A 15185-nucleotide genomic window follows, 5' to 3' on the forward strand; every position below is an offset into this window, starting at 1 on the left:
AAGAAGAAATAGAGGAGACATCTGTTTTCAGAAAAGCATGGTAGATCTGATTTAGAAGAAGGTGTGCCTCATGATGACAACAGAAAGTGGGGGACTGAGCAATTGGGCATTGCTGTCTTCTCTGCTAGAGCCCTTGAGGGAATCCCCGATGTTGTAAACTGTCTATGTGCAAAGATGTAATCAGTTGCTTGTTTGGATTTTGCAGATCCAAGGCATGCCCTATGGGAACTGTTTACTTCTCAGCGATGGTCCTGTCAATAACAGCACTGGAGTTCCTTTCTTCTACGTGACGCCGAAGGATAACACTGTGGCAGACCTCCTGAAGAATCCCATGGCTTCTCTAACCCTGCCAGAGGCAGATGGAAATTTCTGCAGGTAATAGAGGTTTATCCACCTACTGCCACCTTCAGTGGGAACAGAGACCTCAGAACAAAATGCTGGGTCCTCCCTTTCAGTGTGATGCTTTTATTTTTAGCTCTCACCATCAGCTACAAGCTCCTCCTTAGCTTTTTTTTCCAGTAAGTTGCCCCAGTAAAGCATGGTAAAGAAAAGCAGAAGTGTCACTGAAGTATATGGTAGCATGAACAGCTGCAGTGGCTTTCAGCTTTAACGTACCTAAATTTTAGTCTCCTCTTGGAGGTGCTAGGTAAAATCTAGGTGTTCAAGATCCCATTATAGGCCATGGCAATCTAGTCAATAAAGTCCATATTGTTTCAGGGGCTATCCAAGTGAGGGTAAAGCAGGCACCCTTGCTCTGCTGAACAGCTCTGCTGATTGTGCTGACAGGGCTTTAGCTCTCCACGGTCTATAAGGGGATCTCGGGCTCTCAGTTCACAAGTTATACACTCAGGACCATGCCACTCAGTCTAATTTCCACCTCTTCAGAGGCTACAATTGAATATGATACCACAAATTTTTGGTACCTTGTGTATCATAAACAGTTGGTAAATGATCCCCCACATAAAGGAAGCTGGGTCTGGGATTTACTGATCTACAGCTGGCCCCCTGTTTGTCTCTCCAGAGACAGCAGTGAGTTGACTTCTTCCTAACCATCTGTGTAATGAGTAACTCCAGATCACTGAAGCTTTATGTGTGTAAAATGTATGTATGTAAACTCGAAGATGATTCAGTCTTCCCCTCCATGCTTCTCTCCTTCAAAAAGACGTATCTCTGCCATATGTTTGTTTACAGTCAAACATGTGGCAAACATGGCTGGGTCACCCTTGTGTGATGTGTTATTTCCAAAGGCCTCTTTACGTGACAAGGTACATGACACCGAAATTGTGTCAGACAGGACTTGGTTACCAAAGCAGATCTTAGTTGATATTCCAAGGAGAGAGAGAGAAGAACTGGAAATTACAGGCTGCCTCAGAAAGAAACGGGATTAAAAGTTTTTACCCAGCTTGAGATCCTTTTTGGGGGAGGAGCGGTTTATCTTAAGAACTGGATCCCAGATTTCCCCAGCTGGGGATTGCCTTGGGTATCATCCTGCCTCTCAAGTCTGTTGGCTGAGAACAAAACTGGAACAAGCAGTGAATGGCAAATATAAAGCATGTTGCTGTTGCATTTGTCTGTATTTGCCTCCAGAACACACCTGTCTGTTTTCTTAAGAGTTATATGGTGGCAAAATTAAATGTTTCTTAGTCCTAAGCAGTACAGTTGATTTCAGGCTGACATCCCATTCCCAAGGGATGGAAATCGTGGCTTCCTCTTGCAATGTCAAACACCTGATAGGAACATCCTATTGCAACATTTGTCAAGGTAATTCAGCTTTTAGTGCTTGAAAAGGTCAACAGAGTGATGAAATTAAGACCAGAATGCTTGTTCCTTAAAATTATTTCATTAAATATTTTGAATTAATAATTTCAAATTTAATTAAATGTATCAGCTATTTCACAACAGGCTAATTGAACTTATTGCTGCTTTCTAAGCGTTTTCATTCAATCAAATAGCGAGCTGAATATCTAGACCAAGTACTTAAAAATGTACATTAAGCCTGATGTCCTAGCACCTACCCAGTGCCCTATTTTCAGAGGCTTAAGAGTCAGAGCAGCTTCCATTGATGATAACTGCTGGTGTTGAGCACTTCTGAAAACTACACACCCATTTAGGCACTTAAGTGTGGCCTTTCATCCCTGACTTTAAACATCCACCCTTGAAAGACTTTGCCTTTTATGTTTTATCAACGTCACCGCCCGATTTACCTGTTTGGAAAGTGCCAATTCACCAACAAAAGAGAAATGCTGCATGATTTATAGAAATAGGAAATTCATATACATCACAGCCCTTCAAGAATATTTATTTGCTGTCTTTCTATTAAGTAACTATTAATTTCCAAACCAAACCCCTACCCTTTTGTTCCGTGTGCCAGAATGTGCTGCTGTTTGTCTTGCAGCCAGGACAACCTGGATTCTGCCACACAACTCTGTAGTCCCTTCTGCAGCCTGAGACAAGCTCTCTGGGCACCGTTGAGGAGCTAACCCTGGATTTCCAAGACAGCTTAGGCCAAACTAATTACCGGTTGCCACATCCCTACTCTCCCTCCCTACCACTGGTCACGTGGTCCCTCCTCCTCTCTCTCTCAAAGCAGCTCTAGGCTTTGCCTGACCCTGAATTGAAACATAAATCTGAAGAAAATTAACCCAATGGTGAGAAGAAGGTTTTCTGCCAGTTCTTCTTTTCTTCCCGTGGCCACTGCTGCTCCTGGCCACGCAGTGCCACCCACTCCCTTCAGCTGACCATATGGTGGGCCTATTTTAGCTCAGTAACCCAGCAGAAACCTCTTCCTTTTTTTTTTTTTTTCTGGATTATATTTCTACTGGGTTTGCAACTTGAGTCAGCTCCCCAAGAGCCAGAGGAGTGCAAAGGAGAGGGGAAAGGAGAAGGTGGAGGAAAAGAGGACATCCTCATTTTAGCGTGTAACCACACTCTAAATATTGAGCTTACTACTGAAATGAGTACACAGAGTCAGAGTCTGATCAGTGCTCCTTGCACCATTTGTTTATTTATTTCTCTAGTTAGTTATTTCTCTAGTTATTTATTTATTTATTTGTGGAGTTCTCATCTGGAACAGATGTTGGCCGGCTTTAGTGCAAAGAACAAGCGATATGCAAAGCTGGGGCATTTGTTGAGCTGCAGTTCATGTTTTTGATGATAGCTAGGAAAATGTGAGCAAGCCTTGGGGCTGTCTCACAGCCAGGACACAATGTGGGTACTGGAACTTTAATTTTCTTCTTTCCCTTCCCTCTGTAACCAGGGTCAGAAATGAATTTACATTTTAAACTGGCAACCCATGAAAAGAGTTTTACATTTAAAACTAGCAACATCTTAAACTTCAGCCCTGTACAGCACCCTGCCATTACCCCACAGGGAGGGCTTCTGTGGGCAGCGCAACAGTGAAGATAACAAGAAGGGTGTGGGGGTCCCGCTGCCAGTGCTTGGGGTGACCTGTCCCTAGCACTGCCAGCAGCACTGGGTGGGCTGCTGGTAACACAGCCAGCTTGCTAGCCAGCTGCCCTGGGCAGCCCAAGCACCCTTTTCGGGGTGCACTCTGCCTACTGAGATAGCCAGGCTGTGTGTCATGCAAACAGCGCCGAGCATCCTTAGTGCAAAGCTCTTCTGGAGAAGAGGAGGCTGAGAGGAGACTTTATTGCTCTCTACAACTACCTGAAAGGAGGGTGTAGTGAGGTGGGTGTTGGCCTCTTCTCCCAAATAACAAGCTATAGGAAAAGAGGAAACAGCCTTAAGTTGTGCCAGGGGAGGTTTAGGTTGGATATTAGGAAAAAATTATTCACTGAAAGGGTTGTCAAGTACTGGAACAGGCTGTCCAGGGAAGTGGTGGAGTCACCATCCCTGGAGGTATTCAAAGGACATGTACATGTGGTGCTTAGGGACATGGTTTAGTATTTTGGTGGTGAACTTGGCAATGCCAGGTTTACGGTTGGACTAGATGATCATAATGGTCTTTTTCAACCAAACTATTATATGATTCTATGATTTTATGTGGCGGCTCAGGTTTTGCATAGCGGGTTTCTTCCACTTCCTTACTCACACTACATGAGAGGAAAGACCTTTTTTCTCTGAGACCTCAGGTCCTGCCACTATTAAGACTGTATCTGTGGAGTTTCTTTCAAAAAGGAAAGTGTCATTTATATATGGTTTTAATACCAGAAGTTCTCATGGTCAAGGGCATCACTAATTTTTTTGGCTTCAAAATAGTTATACAAAATAGCTAAATGAATAATCTCTGTGTGATAAAGTTCATGCCCTTGTGTGCCAGCAATGTATTTGTAGCTTGTTTTCATGTGGAATTTTATTAGAATTTCATTATTAACCTACTCTGAGTTGCAAGAACTAAAATAGATGTGAAACCTGGTTGATTCCTGTAGTCAATGCTCCTGGGAGTATTTGGCACTCTCCTGAAAAATGCTTCTGACCTACTGCACGCTAAAGAAATCTCCAGCCTTTAGAAAGAAAACATAGCTGACATTTCAATAGTTGTCTTGTATCTAATGAGTACCAAGTGACTTGTGTGCTTGTACATCAGCTTGATATTCAATTTATTTAGTAGTGAATTTCATTTGTTTTGTTTCAGAACAGACTCAAGATCCAAACCTTGACAATAAATATTTTCAGTTTGGGGGATGTGATGAATACAAAGTGGCCTTTTTGGTTCTCTAGCCTTAATATTTAATCAGCTGGAGAAAAAAATTGAAAAGCCTAAACTAATAAGAGAAATAACATTTAATAATGAAAGAAAGAGAGCTGTGATGCATCTGAATAGGCACTAATTGCAAGACATTATAATGTTGCAGCTACAGTCTGGATTCCTCATCTCTGACCTAGAGATTGCCTTTTCCCAGCGGGAGACGGGCTGCGCTTCTCTGACAGGGCTCGCTGATGGCCAGGCTACGGAAAGCATTTGTTAGTGACTACGCTGCATCCTATCTGCAGGCAGATAAATGGATAATAGAGGCAAGAAAAATTAAACAGTTCAGGGCTATAAATAGACTAAGTTGTCATGTCCATTCCACAGACAAGCCAAAAAGATTGAGTCTCATTCTTATAGCTTGCAGAGGGAGCAAGTCTGAACCCGACATTAAAGAATAGAGCACCTATTGTTCTAAATGCATTTCCCAACACACAGGCTGCTCAGAGGATCTCCCTTTCCAAGTAAGCTCCTGGGCCTCCCTCATTACAGCTGCAGTCTGCAAAACAGGCAATTAATTTTAAACATGTGTCACCTCCTTGACATCAGGTTCAGCACATTCATAGGGACCAACTGCAGCTTTCTTAGAGAAGAAGCAGTTACACGGCTCCTGTGAACCGGTTTTCACACAAGGGAAAAAGAAATAAAAGCAATGAACTTTGGGGTCAGTCCATGGGTTTGTTTTCCTTTGCTATTAGATTGGAGGATGGTGTTTCAAATCCACGCTGCAGACTATGAGTGATTTTGAGGGACCCAGGTTCCTCTCCTGGTTTATGACCTACATCAGGGGTGGCTCCATCAGAGCTGTCTTACCCACCACGCTTCATCTACTGCTTGAGGTAGCAGATCGGCACGACCAGGCAGACATGTTCAGTGGGTGTAAAATGGCTCTGTACGTTTCCTAAAGTCCGCACTGAAAAGGCTGAGGGGAAGCGCTGAGCATCTCCAACACTTCTGGATACCACCAGGCCATGGGAAGAGGAGAATAATGCGGTGGGTTAGGGTCCCTGGTGATGAGTGGTGTGCCTGAACTGCTGCCTTAATTCCTGGGCAACCCTGAGGGACAATAAGCCCGCCATGGGTGGTAGACACAACTTTTGAGATGTCAGTTGGCCATCCAACATGCAGCTGCCTCTAGGTTTGTGGAATCACTGTCTATGAATATGAGGATTAATATAACAAAGAAATTTGGCACTGCAAAGAGAAATGATGCACACAGAAGACAAAGGCCGAATCCAGACATCCCTCAGTTTTTGAGATCCACCTCCTGGTTCTATGGCACAGACACATTTCTAGTTCTGGGCATATTTGCCCTTTTTAGTCATATGCAAATAATTATGTCAGTAGCTGTTCCTGAAAAATCTGTATTTAAAAAAAATCAGGAAGATACCAAATTAGAAAGTTAAATATGAAACCTACTATCATCATGACCCAATGCACACAATATAGCTCTAAATTACTATTTTTTTCCCTGTATTCTTAAATAACCAACTTCCCAAAATCCCTTTCTTGTGAAGTAGTATGTGTTTCTCTGACTCTGTTTACAGAAATAGTTGATGCTGTGATTCTTTTTTTTTCCTGTGAATTGTCTATGGTTAAACTATATAAAAGTTTCCTGTCTGAAACACAAGAGTTCATCTAAAGAAAAGAGTTGTTATTGTCAGTGAAGACAGACAAACAGACTGACTTCACTTAACAAATTCTAATTAAAACATACAAGGAAGGATTATCTTCTAGGAAGAGTGAAATTATTTAAAACATGAAAACAGGTATATTATGAATATAGGCTTACTTAGATGCAGAATAGCCATTGTACCAATACTCTTCAGCTCCCAAACGTGACTTCAGATTCAGAACACAAGACTGATCTTCCAAAAGCAAAAGCAAAGATGCCTTTTAACTATCAGCTCTCAAACACAGCTGATAAAGAAATTCTTGTCAAAATCAGAGCAGGGCAGGGCAAAACTGCCCAGCCGTATCCAGCTGAAGGCCAGCAACAGCTTTTCAGATTACAAAATTGCTTTCATCAGAGATTTTGTTTGACGTTCATGCCAGGCAGATTAGCAGCACCAATACATTCTTTCTGCTTCAGGAACTCTGGTAGTTAGTGGTGAGCAAATTAAATGTATGAGGAGGATAACTTGCTTTTCAAAATTAATCACATTTATGAATCAAAATTAGAAGTACTTTACAATAATTCTCTGAGGACATAGCATTTCCTCCCTTTCTGTAGATTTTAGGGGACAACAAATCCTATGATGTATTGTATACAGTAGAAAATAACTCTGAATCTTCACCTCCTGCCCAGTTTGGGGCTGGGCAAAGAGGAGGGCTGTGCAGGGTGACAAGGTGCCTACCCTGCATCCGTGGGAGGTGACAGGAATGAGCTGTGCCACCTCCTAATAGCATGGCTTTGTACAGCTGCTGCTGCCACTATAGGAGAGGTCAGGATGTGTGGAGACAGTCATTGCCCTTATGCCACACATGAGCTGCATGCTCTAATGTAGAAAAAAAATGTAGGTAAACTGTTGTCTGGGGCTTTCTTTTTGGTTATCTGGCTCTCCTTTTCTACAATAGGAGAAAACTCTCCCAACTTCTTTTCTCTTCCATTCTGCTGAAGAAGTAGAGGGGTAAAAGCAGTACTTTCTCACAGGGCAGGGAGAACTGCATTCAGGGGAGATGGGGAGGATTTATGGATCCTGACAGGGAGGATGGAAGGTCCTGTCTCCTCAGGGGGGTGGCGAAGGAATGGCAGCTCCTCTGTGGGAAAGGGAGGCTGGGGAAGAAGAAAAATAGATTCCCCTCCATAGACTCCTGCTTCCTCCCCCAGTCCCTGGAGCATTACCGAACCCTCCTGCCTTCTTCCAACCAATTCCTTCTCAGGGACACCTGACTTTCCTTCACAAGTACCTCCCAAACTCCTATTTTGCCTTTACTGCTGGTCTGTGCCAGATCTGTTTTGCCTTACTAATGGATTGCAGAAGCTGACAGTGAAGGTAATACTCAGGGGTACTATTGGTCAGAAACCAGGAGACAGAGCATCGTCAGTCAAAGCAGAGATCTCAGCAGCAAAGGGGAATCCTAACAAAGTCCCGACATCATCACCTTTTATCCCAATATAACCGCATCAGCCTGAACTAGGGGTTCATCAGATCTGGACTTGGCTAGTTGTTGTATAGGAACCTTCTAATTAAAATCCAAGAGATGGCTAGTGTAGTAAACAATTTAATGAGTAGGTGGCACTAAAAAACGCTCTTGAACCATGACCCAGAAAGCGCGGAAGTGGTACACAGTAAAATAAGTGGGATGTGTTCATCAGCAGTGCACTTCACTGTTGGGAAACATATTTCCCTCAGACACAGACTTCTCCTTAAGCTCAGTAAAGCTGGCACCTTTGTAAGTGAATGCAGCTCATGTTCTCATCTCACATGCTTGGAAAAGACAACTGCCTGGACTGGGTCAAACTCTGCATAGCTAGTTTGCTCACCATAAGCAGAGGAACGAAGACAATCAGTTCTCTCTTCACAAATCAGATGAATAATGAAGATAATCTCTCTTAATGCACTGTGTTCTTATAAAATGCATAAACTGAATCTTCTTCCATTTTAATCTAGCTTCTCTCAATTTCTGCAACAAGGTGTATGTATTTTACATAGGCATAAAAAAAAAAAGGGTGTTCCCTATTGCTTGGTCTCCTTCCACAGTTCCATGCTTTCTCTTCCCCTGAGTTCATATTTTATCATAGCCTTCATTAAATCCTCTCCAGGGAGACAGAGAACCTGATTCTGGTAAAGACAGGGACTGAGAAGCCACCTTGGGTTTCCTCGACAGAGAGACAGTGTCACCGGCATGCTGTCTCCTCCCGGCTCTGCATCCCCCTCACCCCCAGTCAGCAGCACACAGATGTTATATAAAGCCGCTCCTCCGCACCTACTTGTTCTTGTGCCAATAAAGATGGAAGGAGCCTAAGGACTGAGAGCTGAATATGTGTTTATTTGTACAAAAGGTAAGAAATGACTAGTGAATGCATGGCTAGACCTCTACAGATCTGAGGGAGGAATATTTTAGTAAATATACCTATTTATCCCCATTATCCCTTTATTATTTTTAGTAAAAATGAGAGATATATCCCTGTCCACATCCCTTAGGAAGCAAAGGCTGTATTTACATCAGTTGCACCAGTAACACCACTGAAAATTCAAGACCTGTTCACAATAGAGGTAGATGTGGTAGCTGTAAGTTTAGTGATTTTTTTTTATGGTTTAGAAAGCATAAAAGTAATCATGCATTATTAGGGAAATACTATGCCAAAAATGATGCAGAAACAGATTTACTTCAGAATATGAAGGGCTCCTTTGATAAAGAAAATACTCTAATGCTAAAGTAAGATTAGAATACAAGGTTCCTATTCTGAAACAGAAAACCTATGATAAGAGGCAGTGCTAAAAGCAAAGCCAACAAAGTAATAATGCGGCATGCTGAACTCAAATGTGTCATTGTCCAGTTCAGCTCTTCCAAAACTTCACCTGACATAATCTTAGCAAATAATTTGTTTGCCTTATTTCCCAGAAAAACAATCTGACCCTCCTGAATATTACTCCAATGTACAAAATTCAGTTTGAGTAACTTTAACTGGGAATGATAATATTGTGTGTGTTGATTACTGTTACACCCTGACTCAGGAGAGAAGAACATAGAGAAAACTGCAAAGAGAAGAAAGAACCAGGGAAAAAAACAGAAATAAAACCATTCCAGATATGGATGTACAGTGAGCGGGTTTTGTTGTCAGCCTGATATGCAGAGAGCAGTTTTTCCTGTAAATCAGGGAAGAGTCACACCTGACACCAGTCCTATCAGGCAAACACGTCTCAGCAGAGGCAGGCAGGATTCACTGCTTAACCACAGCAACGCCAGGTCTATTGCCTACTCAGAATTAATGAGCAGGGTTTTAGAATAAACATGTACTTGCACAAAAAGATTCAATAATTGTAATTTTAGAAGGTGTCAGACCAAAATCTCTCACTGCTCCTGATCATGCCCAAATCTATTGCCTGGATCCATTCTGTGAAGTGCAGACATCCTTTAATAACAATACCTTTCTAATTCATCTCTTAAAGTAATTAACAACATCTTACCTAGGAGCTATACCCAAGAAAGGCATTTGCAAATACGCCTGCTTTTCCTGTCTCTTCAGTGGTTTTTGTTAGGCTGTGGAGGAAATGGTTTCATACACAGATACACAGTTAGTAGCTTAAAGCAAACTTCTGAGCTGGAATTTTGCTAGTGAGAAGCCCCTTCCCTTCTGTATTTTTAAGAATCATCAAGCTAAATATATACACATATGTAGAGGGTGTTGATACAGTACTAAGATTAAGCACAAAAGATAACAATAGATCAGGAGATCACTTGGAGTGGGCTTTAAGGCTCTGCTATTCAGAGCCAACAGTTGCAAGAGTGTGAATCTGCACTGCCCTGGCTGCTGGACACACAGGCCATCGGCTGACACCCTTCCTGTGTGGGATTCAGCTTCTCTCTCTACAGCTGCACACCCTGTATTTGCCTATATTTATTTGTGTTTTGGTGGGTGAGCTGCTTATTGGACCATGGAGGCTGAACGGCCACACAACACCCAAAGCCTACGCAAAAGAAATGCCAGGAACTGCGGGTGTCCCCTGGGGCATGGAGCTGGGTTGCCTGGGGACAGGATGCTGTCAGGCCACAGCTGGGAAACTGCAGTAGGAGTTAGTGCTGAGGATCTACAGCATGCCAAGGTGACCATATAGACAGGTTTGTACTCTGAATACACACTGATAGAAATAAACCCAGTGCCAGGACAGGGAATGCAGATTTTCAGGTACTGAGAGCACCATTAATTTATTACTTCATAATAAATTAAAAAAAAAAATGTACTAGAGAAAATGAGACCGTTATTTATTGATGTGAACAGAAAGTTTGGGCTTGATCTTTGGGAGCTGCCCTTCCTCCCATACAGAAAACATGGTGGAGGAAAAAAAGAGTACACACGGAGTTTGTCCACAGGTCGTTAAGCTGAACACCTCCTTCAGTCAATGCTGCTCCAGACCGAACAGGATGCTGAAAAACATCCCAGAGATGACGTGACTGCAAATGGCTCTTTGGAGCTCAGGCTACAATTGGTGCCAAGTGCTTACCGGGCATAGCTGTGTATCCATCAGAGGGCTATACTTCCTTGTGTATCTCTGTTCATGGCCCTATCTATAAAAGCAGATACTTTATCCAGTGAGCTACAGAGTCTTTCATAACCATCTGTGGGGAAACTGCAGGTGTTAAACTAGCTGCAGGAGGATGCCCATATGTTTCCTGCATGCAATAGGCACATAGTGAGAATTATAACAAAAAAAAAAAAAAAAAAAAAAAAGCCATTGCAGATTGCACAGTTAAGGCTGAAGGGCTCAAGCCAAGATCTTTAAGTAATATTGCACACAGATGAGATGTAATTTACTGTGTTTTGCTGCTTCAGATTAAGACACAGAGAAGAAGAAATGAAGTCTTCATTTCCGAATGTAGTTTTTCAGGCTTATGTTCTTATGTGGGAAGACAGCCCTATGAGATGCTGAGCCGTCTCAAACTGCTGGCAATAAAACTTGGGTCTGCTCAGCACTTGCCAGGAATCAGGCTTTTGCAGTTATTTCATGCCACTTTTTTTTGCAACTGGTCAATTTACTTATGATTTATATCCTTGTATTGTATATGACAGAGTCAGCAATTGCCCCACAGCCACTAATGGGAGTTATTTATTATTACTGTATAGAAAGAGCCAAAAAGCAACAAGTACTTTCCCTGCCTTGGTTTGAAGGATGAAGGCAGTTTGAGAATTTTTTTAAGAGATCTTACTTGTCTCTTTGCTGTAAAGCATTTGAAAAATGGGTAAAAATGAACAAGCATTGAGCTTCTAGGATAGGCACAAGGAAAATACCTTAGATTTTACACACAAATACACATATGCACACTTCTTTTGCAGGCACAGGCACAGACTAACCATCTCCCCAGTTCTTTTCAGAATCCTGAATTCAGGTCTGCACATATGTCTGGGAAAACTGCTATTTTCACATTTTTTACAATCTAACATATATTAATCCAATTTTTGAGAGCATAAATTAAGATTAAGCAAAAATCTGCAGCAGAGATGTTTCAGGTTCATTCCTTCAAGAGCATCCTCAAAATGTTATAGCTGAGTATAGAAAAGATTTGCAAAGCTTGACAAAATATTGCAGGTTTTTTATATGTGAGCAGGAGTTCATATTTCTCCAAAACCCTTACCAAAGAAACCAAGCTCTTACACATGAGCATTTTTCTCTGTTCACAGAAAAAATGTAATCGATCCAGAGGATCCAAGGTGCGCCCGGCTGACTCTCATGGGACAGATGGTCACAGTGCCTCCGGAGGAAGTGGAATTTGCAAAGCAAGCAATGTTTTCCAGGTCTGTACGTAACAGGCACGCGGGAGAGTGCAACCCTATTTTGTTTGAGACAAATACATGATGTGGCCCTTTGGTACGGAAAATCTGAGAAGTAACAAGCCTGATCTTTACTTTGGGGCCACGAAGCGTGTTGGCTCCTGTGTGGCTTGGAACAACAGGCAGAGCTGTGCAACCTCCTTTTAACTCTTGAGGTAATGAAACATGGAAATGCAATTAGTCAGTATTGGACTCCAGTAAAGCACATGATTTATAGTCCGGAGATTATGGAAATATTTCACCTGGCTCTGGGGAGAGATTCCATAAATCCAGGGTGTATTTGTTACCTTTAATGATTCTTGATCACCTTAGAACAGGTAGTGCTCTTCAGCCACAGCCCTCTACTTGGAGACAGAGCAGAGCTCTGCCACCTTCATGTTTGCAGGGTACAGTTTACAGGTTTTACTACCTCTCCTGACAACACAACACCTGCTACCAAAGCTATAATACATACAGAACAGTCTCCTTTGAAGAGATGCAAGCACAACCCTGCCACATACACACCCACCCAGGGTGTGCCCCCATGCCCTCCAGTGGGTCTTCCGAATAACAGGCATGAAAAGCTTGAACCTTAGCAGGAGTCGGGGCACACACCTCCCACACAGGCTGGGGATGGTCCTCCAGGCACATCCTGCCTGGTAAATCAGATACTGCTGGGAAACTGAGATGAGCTGGGATCTAAAACATCCCAGAGGCAATATTCTCTCTGGCTTGCTGGAAGGGGTTAGGGTGGGACCCTGTCAGCGGGTGTCCCATCAGTAACAAAAATGGGACCAGGGATAGACAGTGGCTATAGTGGCACACAAGTCCTTTTTACAAACTTTGCAGAAATCGGGTTTCTATATGAGCCAGAGTTGACCAGCACCTTGGCAGCGGATGCCCCACTGTCAGGCAGCAAAAGCCAGACTGACACAGTGAGGGCTGCCAGGGCTCACCCCATCCAGTGCTGGCAGCAGCTGGAGCCACTTCCCAATGCCACAATGCCACAATGCCACAGGTGTGGGTGCTCAAAGGGACAAGTCAGAAAATGGTGGAAACCCCAGCTCAACCCAGACATTGCCAAACCAGCCATCTCCTCTGCGGGGTCCTCTGCTGGGGCAGAGGGGCACTGGGCCAACCCTGCCCCATCTTGCGCCGCTTCGCCCCCCACCCCATGTTCCCATGAACACTGCGGCTCAAGCTGTTGTATCTGCTCCATGCACCACTGCCGAGCATCCCACAGCACCCTCTGCAGATGCACTACTTGGGGCTTGGGGACCAGACGTCTGCATCCCATATTGCTGGTGAGGAGAGTGCCTTTGAGCCGGCTGTTCGGACAGGACAGGCTGAAAGAGTTGGGGCCATTCAGCCTGGAGAAGAGAAGGCTCTGGGGAGATCTTATAGCGGCCTTCCAATACCTGAAGGGGCTACAGGAAGGCTGGGGAGGGACTTTTCTTAAGGGCAGTTAATGACAGAACAAGGGGTAATGGGTTTAAACTGGAAGAGGGGAGGTTTAGATTAGATATTAGGAAGAAGTTCTTCACTGTGAGGGTGGTCAGACAGTGGAACAGGTTGCCCAGAGAAGTTGTAGATGCCCCCTCCCTGGAAGTGTTTAAGGCCAGGCTGGATGAGGCTCTGAGCAACATGGTCTAGTGGAAGGTGTCCCTGCTCATGGCAGGGGGGTTGGAACTGGATGAGCTTTAAGGTCCCTTCCAATCCAAACCATTCTATGATTCTATGAAATACAGGACGAGAAGGCTCTAGCAGGTGACAGCTCGAAGGGGCTGTGCTCTGCCTGCTAGCCAGTTTTACTAGCTCTCCTGATGTACCACAACTGCTACCAAAATTTGTAATACTTTCAGAACGCTGTTTCCTTTGAACAGACAGAAGCACAACCGTGACATGTTCAGAGATTCTCCTCTGTTTTTCACTTACTTCGAGACCAAACAACACCTGCCTTTAGAGATGGGGTTCTGCCACAGGGGAAGGTGGTGCTCACTGGCTGCCTTCGTGTCAATTCTTACCAGACTGGGGTGTGGAAGATCATAAGCCTTACTGCAAGGGAGGAAAAAAGAGATAATGGTGGTGGTTCTCAGATCTCAGGTTTCACTGTATCTGAGCACACTAAGCTGAATTAAAAAACAGACTAGGCATACGCTTTGGAAAATCTTTCACTTTTTTTCTTTCTTTTCCTTGTCCTTCCAGGCACCCAGTGGTAAGGAAGTGGCCTCGCAGCTATGAGTGGTTCTTCATGAAAATGAACATTGAGCACATCTGGCTTCAAAGCTGGTATGGAGAAGTTTCTGCCATTGCAGTAGAAGAGTATTTAAAAGCAGTTCCAAGTAAAGGATGATTAAATGGGCTTCGAGATAGAGATCTTCTGAGTTTCCTTTCCAAACGCTTTTAAAATTTCATGCTGGATGGTTAAGTAACAGTGATTTTTTTTTTTCCCCTCCCAAAAGGCTTCAAAATAGCTCTGTCTTACGTGGAGCAGAGTGAAAATAAACCAACACAGACTTTCAAATTATAAAGGAGAGGTGGATAATAACCCTACTCTGCCACGTACAAATGTGTCATTTCAAACAAGCAATGCATCATCTTGAATGCTGCTTAAAAATGCCTTGTATCTGTTTGTTTTGACTTTCATTGCTGTGCACCCACAGGGAAACTGCAGTATGTGCTAAATATAATGTTCTGATTTACAGAAAAAGCATACTACCTACTGAGAAGCCTCTATGCATTGTGGAGGTATTACTGCTGCTTGGTATCCCTTGATTTGTAAATACTCTAAGATAAACTTAATAGCTGTGAATTTACATATTTAAATTTTAAAAAAAGAAATCGATAAAGCTGTCATAATTTTCTAGCTTATATTTTCTACATGTGCTTTTCCCTCATTTTCTAATTTGATATTTCACTTTGAAACTGAGTAGAAAGTATCTCTTTTAGTAGAAAAAATGCAAGCAGCTCAAACAACAGGGCTCCAGTATAACTTGTCTCTCA

The 15185-nt window shown here is 43.1% G+C and overlaps 1 protein-coding gene across 1 annotated transcript; it reads left to right on the forward strand.

Moving 5' to 3' along the window:
• Positions 1–205: 205 nt before the first annotated feature.
• On the forward strand, positions 206–14524 carry CREG2 (cellular repressor of E1A stimulated genes 2; the record flags this gene model as incomplete). The annotated part of the gene is made up of 3 exons (XM_010166060.1): positions 206–375; positions 12054–12167; positions 14388–14524. Coding segments are annotated over 3 exons (421 nt in total), but the record flags the coding sequence as incomplete, so codon positions are not given.
• Between the last annotated feature and the right edge of the window lie 661 nt (positions 14525–15185).

This window comes from Antrostomus carolinensis, unplaced genomic scaffold (assembly GCF_000700745.2).
Source record: "Antrostomus carolinensis isolate BGI_N321 unplaced genomic scaffold, ASM70074v2 scaffold32914, whole genome shotgun sequence".
Lineage (NCBI taxonomy): Eukaryota > Metazoa > Chordata > Aves > Caprimulgiformes > Caprimulgidae > Antrostomus > Antrostomus carolinensis.